The 15,823-nt window shown below is 52.9% G+C and overlaps 1 protein-coding gene across 23 annotated transcripts in view; it reads right to left on the bottom strand.

Moving 5' to 3' along the window:
• The window catches only part of LOC115844238 (protocadherin gamma-C4), a 177,557-nt gene that overhangs the window by 9,098 nt on the left and 152,636 nt on the right, over positions 1-15,823 (bottom strand). For 19 of the 23 annotated variants that reach the window (XM_060296346.1, XM_060296342.1, XM_060296338.1 and 16 more), the window contains exon 2: positions 5,628-5,686. In XM_060296346.1, coding sequence (XP_060152329.1) covers positions 5,628-5,686 — 59 coding nt within the window. Of the gene's footprint in view, positions 1-5,627; positions 5,687-8,604; positions 11,233-12,650; positions 14,885-15,080; positions 15,219-15,823 lie in introns of those variants that run through there. The other 4 variants (XM_060296348.2, XM_070045207.1, XM_030841156.2 and 1 more) reach the window with 4 other exon arrangements.

Raw genomic sequence — 15,823 nt, 5'->3', positions numbered from 1 at the left:
TTTAACCCAGGGAACAAATTGACAGGAAATGATTCCCAGCAGAAAGTGTACAATGACCCCCACGCAGTATTCTTATCAGACTCTGTAAGCTGATCTCACCATGAGAAAATGATCAGCAAATCCAGACTGTGAGACATTTTGAAAGACAACTGGCCTGGACTCTTTAAAACATGTCTATGTCTTAAAAAAAAACAACCCTCCGGGGGCTTCCCTGGTGGCGCAGTGGTTGAGAGTCTGCCTGCCAATGCAGGGGACACGGGTTCGAGCCCTGGTTTGGGAGGATCCCACATGCCGCGGAGCAACTAGGCCCGTGAGCCACAACTACTGAGCCTGCGCGTTTGGAGCCTGTGCTCTGCAGCAGGAGAGGCCACGATAGTGAGAGGCCCGCGCACTGCGATGAAGAGTGGCCCCCCACTTGCCGCAACTAGAGAGAGCCCTCACACAGAAACGAAGACCCAACACAGCCAAAAATAAATAAATAAATAAATTTAAAAAAAAAAAAAAAAAAAAAACAACCCTCCAAAAGGTAAGGAGGCTGTTTTAGATTAAAGGAGATGAAAGAGAGGTAGCAAGCAAATGCAATTCGTGTTCCTTGATTGAATTCTGGAGTTAAAAGAAAAAAAATACAGGTTGAAAGGACATTTGGGGAACATTTATGAAAATCTGCTAGTAGACTGTATATTATTGCATTAATGTTAAATTCTTCAAATGTGATCATTCTTTTGTGTTTATGTACGAGAATGTTATTGTTATCAGGAGAGAGATACTGAAGTGTTTCAAATGTTATGATGTCTGCAACTCTCAAATGGTTCAGAAAAAAAAGTGTGTGAGGTGTGTGTGTGTGTGTGTGTGTGTGTGTGTGCATGTTGAGAGACAGAGAGAGAGGAGAAAGTAAATGTGCAAAATATTAACAATTGATGAATCTAGGTTTAAAAGAGTATTTGGATGTTCATCATATGATTCTTTCAACTTTGAGAGGTTTGAAGCATTTCAGAGTAAAAAACTGAGGGGTAAAATTAAGCTAACTAGGAGAAGCGTAGTGTTGTGAAAGCTTTCCAAGCAGAGGGAGCAATACGCCCCAGCCTCTGAGGCTGGGAGGACCTTGGTGAGTTCACACCACTAAGAGAAAACCAGTGTGGCTGCCATAAGGCGCAGTGGTGTCAGGGCCTGGGGCTGCAGAGTGTACACTAAAGGTTTTGGTCTCATCCTAAGAGCTCTGGGAAGCCACTGAAGTATATAAAAGGGGGGTTGTCATGATCGGATTTAAGTATTTAAAGGTCATGGTTGCTCCTATGAGAAGACTGAGCGTTGGGGGTACCTCTGGGAGGACGGGAGCCCAGTGATGGAGCCTCAGCCGCCTCTGTCTCCATGAAAATCCAGGAGTCCTTACTTGCAGGCAGACTGAGCTCTCTCTGGGCCTGCCTGGGGGCGCAGGGCTGAGGCAGGTGGCCTCAGGCCGAGGTGAAGGGCCTAATGGGGAAAGAGTGGGGAGATCAGGTAGGGGGGTGAGCAGCAGGGAGAAGAGCTTTGGGGCTGTGGGGTAGACAACAGGGTCGGACACCAGGTTAGGATACCCTGTGGTGGTGGGTGATGGTGTTGAGGGAATAAAGGTGAGTGGAAGGGTGGGCCTGGAACCATGATGGCCTGGGCGGAAAGGATTCTTGGGAAATGATTGAAGGCTAGAGGCCAAGCACGTGGGCAGGAGATGAGTAGAGAGACAGACTTCTTTTTGAACCATTTACTCAGAACTTCTTATTTCTGGGTAGTGGGCTGACTAAATTACATACATATTGTCTATTTCAGCCTCAGAACCACCTACAGATTAGTGTTATTATCCCTATTTCCCAGCAGATGAAACTGGGCTCAGAGAGGTTGAGAGACTTTCCCAAAATCACACAGCTGGCAACAGGCAGAACTACAACCTGTACCCACTATGTGCCAGTGCCTGTGACAGGCCCTAGGATTTAAGAGGTGATATGATTCTTGCCCTAAGAAGTTTGTATTCTAGTGTGCTGTGTGCGTGTGTGTGTGAGGGGCAGTCCCAGAGGCTGGGTTGTAAAATTATGAGTGCTTTTTCTTTTAAACTGTTTTCTCTATTTCTCATGTTTCTATAATGAGCGTGGGTTATTTTATAAGCAGAAAAAAAATAAGATGCTATTTGTTTGTTGAATGACTGCCCAAACTGAGGGAGAGCAGGGATAGTGTCTCTCAGTGGAGGTGGAACAGAAGGGGAAACGGCAGTGTGGAGCCATCCAAGGAGAACAGTGTGGGGACCAGGGAAAGCCAAATGGAGACCCTCCTCTGGGCAGAGGCTGGGAACAGCTGCAGGGCGGGGCCTGGGGTACAGCCTGAGAAAGGAGAACTGGCTTGCTGGGCTCAGGGCTTGAGACAACAGCTGTTGGGATCAGAAGCCAAAAGGAGGACCTGAGCAGGGGGTAGCGGTGGAGAGGAGCAACACCTGGCAGGCAGGGACTTCCTTTTGTCTAGGCAATGGGACAGGGCGCTGGCTTGAACTTGAACCAGGTTTACTGAAGAACTCGACGCTAGCCCTGCTCTGAACCTGGTGTCCCAGTAGCCAAGGTAGGCCAGAGAAGCAGTGGGGAGCCAGAACCAGGCTTAGACTGAATAAGAGAAATCTCCCCTCTTCATCTTCTCACCCTCATTGACTCCTCAGAATGGCAGCAAAGAAAACCTGCATCATTCTGCTGAGCCTGAGAGGCCTCACCACAGGACCTTTGCACATGCTCTTCCGTCCACCTGGAATGCTCTTCCCTGTTTCCTTCAGCTGGTTAATCCACAGTCTCATTTCCTCCTGGATGTCCTCCTGCTCCCTGACCAGGTCAAATCCCTATTTTATACTCTCACCGCCAGGAACTGCTCTTCACAGCACTTATGGTAGCTGTAATCTTACTATTTTTTTTGAGTAATTATTTGGTTCATATCTGTCTCCCTCAACACACTGTAAACTCCCTAAGGCAGAGGTTATGTCTATCTTATATCTCCTACACCTAGAATACTACCTGTCCTACGGTAGGTGCTTATTAACTATTTATTGAATGAACAAAAGGGGGAAGTTATAGTTGCTGGACTGGGCCCCTAACATTTGACTTCATCTGGGCCCCTGTGCAGCTGAATCATAAATGTTTGTTCCATCCCCCTCAAGTTAACTAAGGAAGGGAGAGCCCTGCACCTTCTCCTCCATCTCCCCAAGAGCTCCTTCATGTACTTTAGGCCACCAAGTCTCTCATTTGATGAAAAGGGACTTGAGGCAGCCAGTCTAGAAGGCACGTAAGAGTCAAACGGCTAATAAGGACCTGCTGTAGAGCACAGGGAACTCTACTCAATACTGTGTAATGACCCATATGGGAAAAGAATCTAAAAAAGAATGGATATGTGAATATGTGTAACTGATTCACTTTGCTGTGCACCTGAAACTAACACAATATTGTAAATCAACTATACTCCAATAAAAATTATTTTAAAAAAAGGAGTCAACTGGTGGGGCTCTCAAGTTCAGCAGTGAATTCCGCTTCAGGGCCAGTATACGGCCTGGGGTGGCAGTGGGTAACGGGAACATGAATTGCCCTGTACTTCTCATCACCTCAGCTCAAACGGCACTTCCTCCTGGAGGTCTCCTCTATCCCCCTCCCCCATTACACTCACATGACCCTCCTCCCAGAACTTGCTATGATTTGTAACTAGAAATTTTTTTAGTGTGATTTGTTGTCAATTTTCTGTGTTCCCTGCTGGCATGGCAACCTGTAAGTGCAAGGATCGTGTCTGCTTGTTCACTCTTACAGGCCAATGTTTAGCACAGGGCCTGGCTCATAGTATATGCTCAATAAATATTTGTTGAATGAATAAATACATGAACGAATACATGAACGACCTAACGGATAAACCTGTGGGAAGGCTGGCAAGACCAGCAGGGAGAAAGGAGAAAGCTGGGGTCAAGGGAGGGGCAAGGGCAGTCCAAGCCATCTGGTTTGCTGCCTTCTAGGGGCCTGCTAGGATCTAACTGCCTTGAGACCTCGGCAGGACTCACATGCCCAGGAGCTGGAGTCTCCACCGTACACCAGGGTGTCCCGGGTTCTTGTGGCAGTGAGGGCTCAGCATCTGGGGAATGTGGGCAGTAAGTGTCCAACCAGCGAGGAGGTGGGGAAGGCAGCCCAAGCTCTGCCCTCCGTCTCCTGGGCTTCTTGGACTCCACCAGGCTCCCAGGGTCACCAGACTTCTAACAGGGAGGCCTGGCCCAGAGCTGACCCCACTCCCCTCAGACCAACTGCAGGTCTTTTGCTGAAGTCTTCCTCCCCTCCACCCCACCCCCGCCCGCTCGCCCCAGGGAGTTCCTGTCGTAGCAGGAATTCATACCAGATTGATCTGAGCAGCTGGGGCAGCCTGGATGGGAGGGTGTATGGTGGAGAGCAGAGATCAAACGCTCTGTCTGTGAGGGGCTGGGGAGGGAGAGAGCCTGGGGGGCGGGCATGTGTGTGCTGGCTTGCCCACAAGATTTAGGAAATGAGAGACAGAGAGAGGGACACAGAGTAAAAGACAGGATAAAAGAGAAAGAGAGAGAGATAAAGAAAGAGCAACAGAGAAAGAGACCCATTAAGGCAAAAAGAGACAGACAAGAGACTTAGATATACAGAGAGAGACAGAGACAAAGACAAAGGAGACACAGAGAGGCTGAGAACAGAGAAGAAAGGAGAAACAGTGAGAGGGAGAGAAAGAGACTGGAGACAGAAGAACACCAGGACACTAGGAAATGATGAAAGAAGGAGAGACAGAAGAGAGGTCAAGGACAGAGACAGGGAAGCAGAGACAGAGGGAAAAGGAGAAACAGAGACTGAGACTAAGGCGGAGTCACGTTTATTCATCGATTCCACATTTATTGGGCACCTAGCCATAGCAGGCGCAGCAAGAGGCACAGACCAGTGCCAGTAGACACAAATGGTAGGGACCGAGACACAGCAATAAGAAAGAAACTGAGATCGAGACGAGAAAGAGAGGGAGAGGCAGAGATCGCAAACTAACATGGAGACTGAGCCAAGGACGGTGAGAGAGTGTCCGAGACAAAGGGCCTGCAGGCAGAGAAGGCTGCAGGCTCTCCGTCCCCAGCCCCACCGCCAGCTGCCTGACCTCCCTCCCCTCAGCCTCGGCTCTTTCCTGCCGGCTCAGGAGGAGGCTCTGGCTGCTGACAGCTCCTCCCCTCCTCCTCCTGTCCCAGATTCCTCTGCCTGAACCCCAGTCAGGACGGAGGCCAGCCAAATCTGGAGCAGGAGGATGGAGCCGGTGGATAGGTATAAAAACCTTCCTCTCCGCCCAGAGACCTCCTTGAGACCATCCTTTGCTCCCACGGAGCCCCCAAGATACAGGAGAAGGTTTGTGTGGTGGGGCGCAGGGAAGGGATGAGTGTGTGAATTGCGTTTCCAAAATAGCCAGAGTAGGAGCGTCTTCCTTCTGGGGTTTGTGTACCAGCCGCCAACGTACCCAAACCTCCCTGAAATCTGGAACTGAGGGAGGAAGCCATTTGTAGCGAATGCTGAGCCCTCCCCCCATCTCCTCCCACGTCATCACTGAGAAAAATGTCGCAGAGGAGAGGGTGGGCTGGAGAGGCAGTCACCTACCCGCTGGTGCCAGGTCTCTGGGCCTGGGAGAAACGCCAGTCCGTGTTGGGCGGGGCTTGCTGTGGAGAAAACAGAGGGAAAGGGGCTGAGTACCCAAATGGGGTAAGATGAGGGCGAGGTAGGCTCATTTTCAAAGACAAAATACACCTCAGGTCTCAGAGGTCTGAGGTAACAAAGAGATAAAATCACAGTTATCTGACCACAGTGAGCAAACCCAGATTCCTTTCCTAAGGAACCGGCCCCTTCCTCCCTGCCCCCAGACTCAGAACTTCTGAGCAGAGATTCAAGGGCTGAAAGCATCTTCTGTGAAACCGGGGGGAGGGGTGCAGAGAAGGCCCCCAAAAGTCACAGAGGTTTTTACATGAGAATTCCACCGGCCCTAGAAAGAATTTCATTCAGCTCCTCAGCTGGGAACAAAGCATCCTCTGCGGCAAGATGGCTGCTGCTCTGGGTAACCCTTTTCATGCCAGGTTGTGCCTTTACACATTCAGAAGGACACCCCCTTCAGACCCCTGGCTCTCAAGGATCCCTTCCCACAGCTAAATACATTATTAATTTAGGAGTTATGCCAGACTGGGCCTTTGGATGGCAGGGCATCCAAGCCCCAGGACACCTCCCACCCCCAGAACTCTGTGCCAGACAATGGCTTTGACTAAGGAGGAGAGAACAAGGCAGCTCTGTCTGGAACAGAGAGAACTGCTGGGATGGAGCCTGGCAGAGATCAAGCTCCCACAGGCTCCAAGGAGAGCCAACGCAATCTCCAGGGCTCCCAAGGGGCAGATCTGTAGCCCTCTCCCACCTGGATGAAGGGGTGGGACTCTAGCCAGCCACTTCACTTCCAAGACCCTCCCAGCCTTTGCAGAGGGTGTATTATCCCATCACACACTCTCATGGAGCACTTGTAGAGCCATTTCCTCTCCATTCTGGGGTGCTCTGGTAATTGTCACACTCACTCCCAGGAGCAGAGAGGGAGGTGTGAGCACCTCCGATTACACTGGGGAGAAGGAAGACCCAGGGCTGCCAAATGACTCACTCTAAGTCTCACAGGTGGCAGTGATGTAAGCAGAACCCAGAAACTTAGCATCCCAGGTACAAGAGGAGTTACAAGCACCATTCTGGAGCTGCCATGGGGAAGGGCACAGGGATGTCCAGCTCTCAGTTACTATATTCTTAGACACAGCAGAATCTACATGGAGATGCAGGAACCATGACAGACTGGAGGACAGGAACTAGGCCAACTCACAACCTACATAAGGACAGCGGGTCCAAGTTTGTTCGATTAGGGATGCTCAGGAATAAGAAGCCCCAGTAGGCTTTTCTTCACGTGTTAGGCTCTAAATGGGAAAGAATGCCCCCCTTTGCCTCATCCCAGCAGACACAAACCGTCTCTCCTGTTCTCCAGTTTTACAAGTACCAAGTGATTGAAAGCACAAATTCTGGAGTTAAGACAGACCTAGATTAGATCTTTTTCGACCACTTACCCTGTGAACTTGAGCAAGTCACTTGAGCTCTGTGAAACTCAGTTATAAGAGGGAGGATTCTAGTACCCACCCAACAAGTGTGGGGAAGAGCAAAGGAGACGTTGTGGTTCTCTAAGAGGAAGTTGTAGTAAGGCTCTCTCAATTAGCTATCAGAATCACATGGGGGTGTTGTTCCAAACTATAACTCTGATTCGAGGGGCAGGATGGGGTACGGACATATTTTGAATAAAAGCTCCTGGAGTTACAGAAATGTGTGCTTTTTACCATTATAGTTTCCCCATGTATGCAAGCACCCTGCTGGCTTCTGGCAGAGAGAGGCCATGGCTTTCCAACAACCAGGGAAAGAAAGACTTGCCAGAGTGTCACTCCCAAAGCCCTGATCCTAGATCGCTGGGCACATGTGGTGACGACGGAGCCAAAAGCCTATGTCTTAGCGTCCAGAGCCCAGGTGTTCCAGGGTCCCACTTCCCACCAGAAGACAGGTCGGTGGTGCCACAGAGGGCCCAGGCGGCCTGTCCTATAGGGGCCTGTTCGCTCGTCCCAGGCCGGACCCCGCCGTGCCTTGGGCCACAGGGCAGCCTGGCCGACCCGAGCTAGGCTTCTGGGCTGGAGGCACCGCCGGCCTCCGCTCTGAGCCCTGGGCCCGGCGGGATCCGCCAGCCCGCGGGTCATAGAGTGCTGCCCGCCCCGCGCCTAGAGCGCCCAGAGTGGCTACACTGCGGGCGACTCTGGCTCGTCAGGAGGCGACTGGTCCAGGTCCGGGCGGGGGCGGGGGCGGGAGGCGGCTCCAGAGTCGTCAGGGGCAGGACGGTCACAACTTGGGCGCGCTCAGTCAGTACCTCTGAGGCGAGCAGCAGGGTGGGAGGGAAGCTGTGAGCGGGCTGGAACAGCCAGTGTACCTGGCAGCGAGCGGCTGGCAGTAAAAGGCGGTGTACGCGGAAGGCCAAGTGCGAGGGGGCGTGTGCTGCGCGGGTGAGGCGCAGCGAGGGCGCTGCGCCTGCTCTGAGGGCGCGCTTCTGCTCTGTCCACAGACGCGTTGGTTTGATGTGGGAATAAAGAGGGTTGGGAATAACAGCGAGGTCACAGGTCAAGGGAGTGGGGAGAAACCTAAGACGAAACCTCAGGACCAGTGGAGCGTGCCCGCACCAGAGCCTCGGAGGCTGGCTGCAGGCGTGGATCTGTGACCGCCTCCACCCGGACCCCGGACCTGGCGGAAATCGCCAGAATGATCGTCAGGAAATCGCCAGACCGCAGGCTTTTCTGAATGTGGGGTCGGTCCTTTCCTGTCTCCCCCTCAACCACAATCACCATCACCTCCCCGGGCTCAGAACCCCATCCCTGCCTCGGCCACACCTCTGGTTCCACACAATCCGTCCAAACAGTCCCGACATTCGGGCCGAGCCCGCACCAGAGGAGCGGATGCCAAGTTCAAAGTGCCTGATGCGGCTGGGCGGCTTCTCCATTGCCGCCCCCAGGGATCGCGCTGAGCCCCTCACCTGGCTCCGCTCCCGCAGCGTGTTAGAGCGGGACCGGAAGGTGTCAGGCTCCTGTGCCAGCGCTGAGGGCTGCTGGACGCTGAGGGGCCTTAGAAAAGTGAAGTCACTGCCGTCCGAGGCTGGTGAAAAGCACGTCCTGTAGCAATGACTGTGCGAGTCTGTGGGCCGCAGCGTCACCTCCATGTACTTGAGTGTGCCGTCTGAGCTCACCTGTAGGTTGGGGCCGGACTGCTTATAGAACTCCCGGGAGGGCGAGTCCTGGCGCCCACAGCACTCACCCCCACCCCCATCCCCGTCTGCGTGCCCCCGAAGGCACTTAGCTGACAGAAAGGTGAAGGTGACTAAGGATAAGAGACTGACGGCCACAAGAGCCACAATGAGATAAAGGGTAAGGTCTGAATGCTCAGGAGGGTGTGTGAGGAAGTCGCTGGATTTGGGCATTTCCTCAGGGTCCTTATCCTCCAGAATCAGAAGCACTGTGGCTGTAGAGGAGAGTGAAGGGTCACCATTGTCCCTCACCAGGACCACCACCTGCTGGGTGTCAGGGTCATCCTCCAGTAAGGCCCGGGCTGTTCGCACCTCACCAGTGTGTGCAGACACCAGGAACAGTCCTGGGGCTGTGGACTGTGGCAACAGTGAATAGGAGAGCCAGGCGTTGTGGCCTGCATCAGCATCTACGGCTGTCACCTTGGTGACGAAGGAGCCAGGAGGGGCAGAGCGAGGGAGACGCTGGGGGACTGAGAGATCCCGGCCTGGTCTGGGGTGCAGCACGGCTGGGGCATTATCATTCTGGTCCAGGACAAACACATGGAGAGATGTGTTGGCATGCAACGGGGGAGAGCCAGCGTCTCGAACGCCCACCACGATCTGCAGCATCTGCAGCAATTCGTAGTCGAAAGTACGCTGGGCAAACACCCGCCCATCCTCAGGGTTGACATACACAAAGGAGGAGGCTGGGGCTCCCTGAATCTGATTCCCTACAATGAAGTAGGTGAGCCGAGCATTTTCCCCAGCGTCTGGATCAGAGGCAGCCACGGTGCAGAGAAGGGAGCCTGGAGGCCGGTTTTCTGGGATGTAAGCAGTGTAGAGCTGCTGGGTGAAGCAGGGTGCATTGTCGTTCACATCTGAAATGTTGAGCCTGACGGTGAGATGGGCGTGCAAGGGAGGTGAGCCCCCATCGCGGGCCAGCAGCTCAATGATATAGTGGGATGTGGCCTCACGGTCCAAAGGCTGGCTGGTTAGCAGTGAGTAGTGGTTCTCAGAAGGCTTAATCTGAAATGGCAGGCCCGAAGAGATATCAAGGCTCACTTCACCATTTCTCCCTGAGTCTCGGTCCCGCACATTAAATAATCCCACTACTATGCCCACTGGTGTGCTCTCCAGGACAGGGTTGACCAAAGAGGCCAACAGTACCTCTGGGGCGTTGTCATTCGCATCCCCCACATCCACTTGAATCACACAGTGGCCTTCCATGGCTGGCTGTCCTTGGTCACGGGCTCTTGCATGAATTTCATAGAAACTTGATTCCTCAAAGTCTATGGGACCCAACACACGGATTGCTCCACTGCTAGGGTCTAGGCCAAAGAGATTCCGCACTGCCTCAGATGTATGGTCTCCAAAAGAATAGTCTAGTTGGCCATTGGTGCCTTCATCTGGATCAGTGGCATTGAGGCGGAGCAGCAGCGTACCCACGGGCGCATTCTCTGGGAGTCCCACACGTAGAACTGAGGACTGGAAGGTTGGAGCATTATCATTGACGTCCAGCACAGTGATGGAGATAAGGGTGGTCCCCGAGCGGGGTGGGATACCCCCATCCACAGCAGTGAGCACCAGCTGATGGCTTGCCTGGGCTTCACGGTCCAGCTGCTGCTCTAGCACCAGCTCTGGGAACAGCTTCCCATCTTTTAGGGTCTTCACATTCAGAGAGAAGTGGCTACTGGGGCTCAGAGTATAGAAGCTCACGGTATTGGTACCCACGTCTGGATCCTGGGCACTATCCAGTGGGAACAGTGCCCCAAGTGCAGCTGATTCTGAGATGCGTATCTCTCGCTCAGGGGTGGCAAAGCTAGGAGAGTTGTCATTGAGATCCAGGATTTCTACCTCTACACGGATTAGTTCCAGCGGGTGTTCGGTCACCACCTGTAGTGGCAGCAGGCAGCTGGTGCTGGCTCCACACAGGCTCTCTCGGTCAATTTTCTGATTCACTGCCAGAGCACCACTCACCAAGCTCAGGGAAAAATAATGCCCACTCTCCTCAGAGCCCAACCGCAGCCGGCGGCTCAACAGATCTGTCAGCTTTAAGCCTAGATCCTGAGCAACGTTCCCCACCAGCGTCCCCGGCTCAGACTCCTCCACCACTGAGTAACGAAGCTGCCCAGACACCCAGCCCCAGGAGCACAAGGACAACATGCACAGCACTTGCCATTTCCCAGCGAGCTGCGGGGGTGTCTTGGGCCCCATGACCCAGAAGTCCCTTCCTGGACACTGACTCTGTGCTGTCCTGTCTCGAAGGCAGACCCAGGGCTTGGGATGTTGCAGCTGAAATCTCTTATGTCTCCTTCCAGCCTCTTAAAAAACTGCTCCGAGGTTTGTCTGCCTGCAGCAGTTCTTCTTAGTCACCAAATGGCGGGGGTGGGTTGGGGGGGGGAGGGGAATCGAATCTGAGTGGAGCTGGGGAGCTGGGGGAGGAGAGGCGGGCAGGAAGAGCAGATCCCCCACCTTGGCTCTGAGTCTGATTGGCCCAAAAGTCTGTGCTCCCAACCAATTATCAAGTCTCCTCAGTCCTGGAAACCTTAGGAACAGGCGCTGCAAATCTGTGTCACAGAAGCCTCCTACCTCCCCACTCATTTCATGCTGCAGGTTGATTCAGCCCCCTTGGCAGCTCAGATGGTGCTCAACAGGGAAGACAAAGTGGTACAGAACTTCTCAGTGTTCTGTCCCAGCAACTTCCTGCATGACTTCAGAAGCTCCCACTACTTTGCTTGAACCAACAAAATTTTGTCCTTCTCAGGGAGGCAAAGCCCATGTGTTAGCCCCTCCCTACCCCATCCTACCAAACACTGCCAAGGTGAGAGAAAAGATTTGTCAGGACCCTTTAGAGTCTTGCTCGGACTCTCCAGCAGTACTTCGAGGAATCTCAGTGTCAGCTGATGGCTATAAGGATTCAATTTTTCTGAGATCCCAGACTTTAGCTATGGAATGGGCATCACAGCTTGTGATAGGAGGAACATTTCTAGGACTGATCCAGGTCACCCAAGGAAGGTGACTAGAGTCTAGGCATGGCCTCTAGGCTTTATGGTTTCATCAATTCAGAAGAAACTACTTAAAGACTCCCATAGTGGCTGTCTCTATGAATTCCTCAGCAGTAAAACAGGTTTAGATATTTAGTGATTTCACTTATTGCCTTTTCCTCCCAAAGAGGTAATGTTCCCCTGCCCCAATCTACTGAATCTAGCTCAAATCCCAGTGGGGACTTGATTGGGAGTCCTGAAGACCTGGACGAAAAGATCCCTGCTTCCACCTCAATGCCTCTCTACTCCCTGGGTTCTTTCTTCTTTTTGCTCTCTGCTATGTTTCAAGCAGAGAGTCCCTTTCACCGTGGATTAGGGAGTAGATGATGCTGTGGGGCAAAGATATTAGCTCCCCTTAACCTAGAGTTAAAGTGTTCCAGACCCCGGCCCCTCACATTCAGGAAGAGTAGAGAAAGCAGCCACCGGGGTTTAGGTGCACCTTGTGCACAAGAGCCTTCCATATGATCCACATTCCAGTCGTGTGTTTCCACAATACCCTGCCTCTTGATCACTTACTTTCAATTCTTACTCTCAGATAAGGGCATAACCCACCTCAAGTACTAATCCGTGAAAACTCCCTGGTTAATTCACAAAACACTTCTACAGCATAGCATCCACCACATAGTTACCACTCACAGCAGTGGTGACATCACTATAGGCTCTTACAGAGAGACCAGTACTCTCTGGGACATGGCCCAGCCACACGCCTGCCTCAGAACAACCCTCAAGCATTGGCTGAGCCTGCAAAGGTCTCACCTCTAGCCCATAGAGAAGATCAGAGGGTGGGCAACTTGGGCGAACAGGTTCCCCTGCCATAGGTGCACTGGGTGACTTCACCATCATGAAGCTATCGCTCCGAGTGGGTGCAGAAGCCAAGGGTGTACAGCCATGAGAGTGGCCGCCCACATCAACAAACTTGATAGGATCATCTGACCCTAGCTGGATTCGGAGGATCCCATTGGAAGGAGGAAGCCCCTCTCTCCTTCGAGATCGGGTGAGACACGCACAGGTGCCGGCAGGAAAGCAGGTCACTCCACAGGCAGCCCCACGCAGGCACTTCGAGATTAGTGCCACGAATGAGCCAAAGGAGACAAAGCAAATCGCCACTAGAGATACAGCCAAGTACAGGGTCAAGTGGGATTCTCCTTCCCTTGGAGCTGAAGATTCTCGAAGATCAGGGACAACTGGATGAGTGTCTTCTTCCAAGGACACCAGGAGAGTAACGGAGGTAGAGAGTGGTGGGCTACCACTATCCTTTACCACAATGACCAGCTTCTGCGGCGGGAGATCAGCTGGGATGGGAACAGCCGTCCGCACCTCCCCAGCATAGCGGGAGACTGCAAACAGGCTGGGATCTGGGGCCTCCAGGAGCTGATACGAAACCCAAGCATTGTAACCCGAATCCAAGTCCACAGCGGTCACCTTTGTAACTAGGTGTCCAGCACCAACTGATGGAGGCAGTGCTTGTGGACATAAGGAACCAGGTCGGGCTCTAGGGCGGAGCACAGCTGGCGCATTGTCATTGAGGTCCAGTACAAATAGACGAACTGTCACGGTGCTACTAAGGGGTGGGTTGCCCCGATCCCGGGCCTGCACCTCAAACTGCAGTGTCTGTGTTTGCTCATAGTCAAAGGATCGAGTAGCATGAACAGCTCCCGTCTGGGGGTTCAGAGAGATGAAGGAGGAAGCTGACACATCTCGATTTCTGGGCTCTAGGAGAGAGTAGGAGATAAGGGCATTCAAGCCAGAGTCTGGATCAGAGGCTGCAAGGGAGCAAAGCAGGTCCCCTGGGCGATTGTTCTCTGGAACAAATACTTCGTGTGACCTCTGAAAGAAAGAGGGTGGGTTATCATTCACATCTGAAATATTGAGGAAAATGGTCCTGTGGGTACTCAGAGGAGGGCTCCCAGCATCAGAAGCAGTGACCATGATATCATAGCTGGATTTGGCCTCTCGGTCCAAGGGTCCAGCAGTCACCAGGGAGAACTGGTTCTTGAAGGCGGACTTGAGGGCAAAGGGCAAATGGTCAGGAATACGGAGGCTCACATCTCCATTTGAACCTGAGTCGGGGTCCTGCACACTGATGAGCGCCACCACGGTGCCAGGTTCTGCGCTCTCAGGGAGAGTCCCAAGCTCTGAGGTCACTGTGATGTGGGGGGCGTTGTCATTTACATCCAGGAGATCCACCCGAAGGCTGCAATGTTGCTCCATGGCTGGAGAACCCCCATCTCGAGCCCGAACATCAAATTCATAGTAATTCTCGCTCTCAAAGTCTAGGGGCCCCTGAAGAGTAAGCTTTCCATTAGTGGGGTGCAGGCTAAAGAGATTTCTCACACGATCAGGGGTGTGACCACTGAAAGAAAAGGTGACGTTACCACTGGGACCCAGGTCTGGGTCAGAGGCATTGAGCTGGATGAGTAGCATGCCGGCTGGCGCGCTCTCCAAAACGCTAATCCTGTAGCTGGATTGCTGGAAGGCTGGGGCGTTGTCATTCACGTCCAGCACTGACACCCGGAGCTCCGCTGTGCCAGATCTCGGGGGGTTCCCTCCATCCACAGCAGTCAGCACTAGGCGGTAGTCTGATTGCTTTTCCCGATCCAAAGGCTTCTCCAGGAGCAGCTCTGGGACCAGGCTGCCGTCGCTGCGCTTCTTGACATCCAGTGCAAAGTGTTCATTGGAGCTTAGTCTGTAGCTGCTGATGGAGTTGCTCCCCACATCTGCATCCTGAGCCTTTTCCAAGGGGAAACGCTGTCCTGGAGGAGCTGCCTCCCCAATTTCCAAGTCCAGCTGCTGCCGAGGAAATCGGGGGGCGTGATCATTCACATCCACGATTTCTACCTCTGCTCGGTACATTTCCAAAGGCCCTTCTGTTACAAACTCCAGGGGCACGATGCAGCTGGCACTGAGCCCACACAGTGCCTCTCGATCGATTGGATTCTTGATGAGCAGGGCACCGCTGTCCAAATCCACACGGAAGTGTCTTTGGTTCACCTCTCCAGCGACCTGCAGCCTGCGAGCTGCTAAGCTCTCTGTATCCAGCAGGAAATCTTGGGCGACATTCCCTACAAAAGTCCCTTCCTGTGACTCCTCTGGGACCGGGTATCGGATCTGCCCACAAACGTAACCCAGGTGGCAAAAAAGGAACAAAAGGGTAGTCCCCCGGCAGATTTCTACCCAGCTTCTCACCTTGCGGAGCATTGCTGCCGCCCACTAGTTCTCTATCTGGTCCTGAGAAGCCGAAGAAGCCGACCCGCCCCGAACGGCCACAGCAGCTGGAGACACCTATCTCCCTTTCCCCGCGCCAGCTCTGGCGCGGCTGGGCCGGCGCCGCAAGGGTTACGCGCCGTTTTTTTTTGCTGGTGGCGGGGTAGATTTGTCTGCCTTCCTCCACCCGATTGGCAGACAGAGGCTCCTGGGCTCAGCCAATAGGCTAAGCAGAGAACGTCCCAATAGCAGCAGGGTAAATGCGTCGCAGCATTGGAAAAAAGAAAGAAAAAACAAAAAACAACCCACCTATCTTTTTGCCTTCCTCCTGTTCAACAGCATTTCCTCCCCCCCTCACGGGTTATTACCTCTATGGAGAGGCAGACAACATACACGGTTTTTTTTTTTCTAACACACCAATTCCCAGCCCACACCACCCCGCCCCTTTTCGGTGGGGGAAAACAGCGACAGCCTGAGCCCTAGCAACCTGCAGCCCAGAGAGTGAGTAGCCATTTGAGACTGGTCACTTTGTTCAAGCCAATGTTGTCATCCACCAATATTCTAAATGAGTAGCTTCTGCCTCGGTCTGATTGTATTAGAGCAACAGCTACTTAGAAGCACTGCCTTATACTAAAAACTCTGCCCCTCTGCAGATTATTCAGAAATATATCCATCTCTTTGCAGAAGAGGCTTACACATTAAGGTAGCCTATTAAATTTATGCAG

The sequence above is a fragment of the Globicephala melas genome, chromosome 3, assembly GCF_963455315.2.
Source record: "Globicephala melas chromosome 3, mGloMel1.2, whole genome shotgun sequence".
NCBI lineage: Eukaryota > Metazoa > Chordata > Mammalia > Artiodactyla > Delphinidae > Globicephala > Globicephala melas.
The sequence above is the reverse complement of the archived record's forward strand: the minus strand, read 5'-3'. Positions and strand labels throughout refer to the sequence as shown.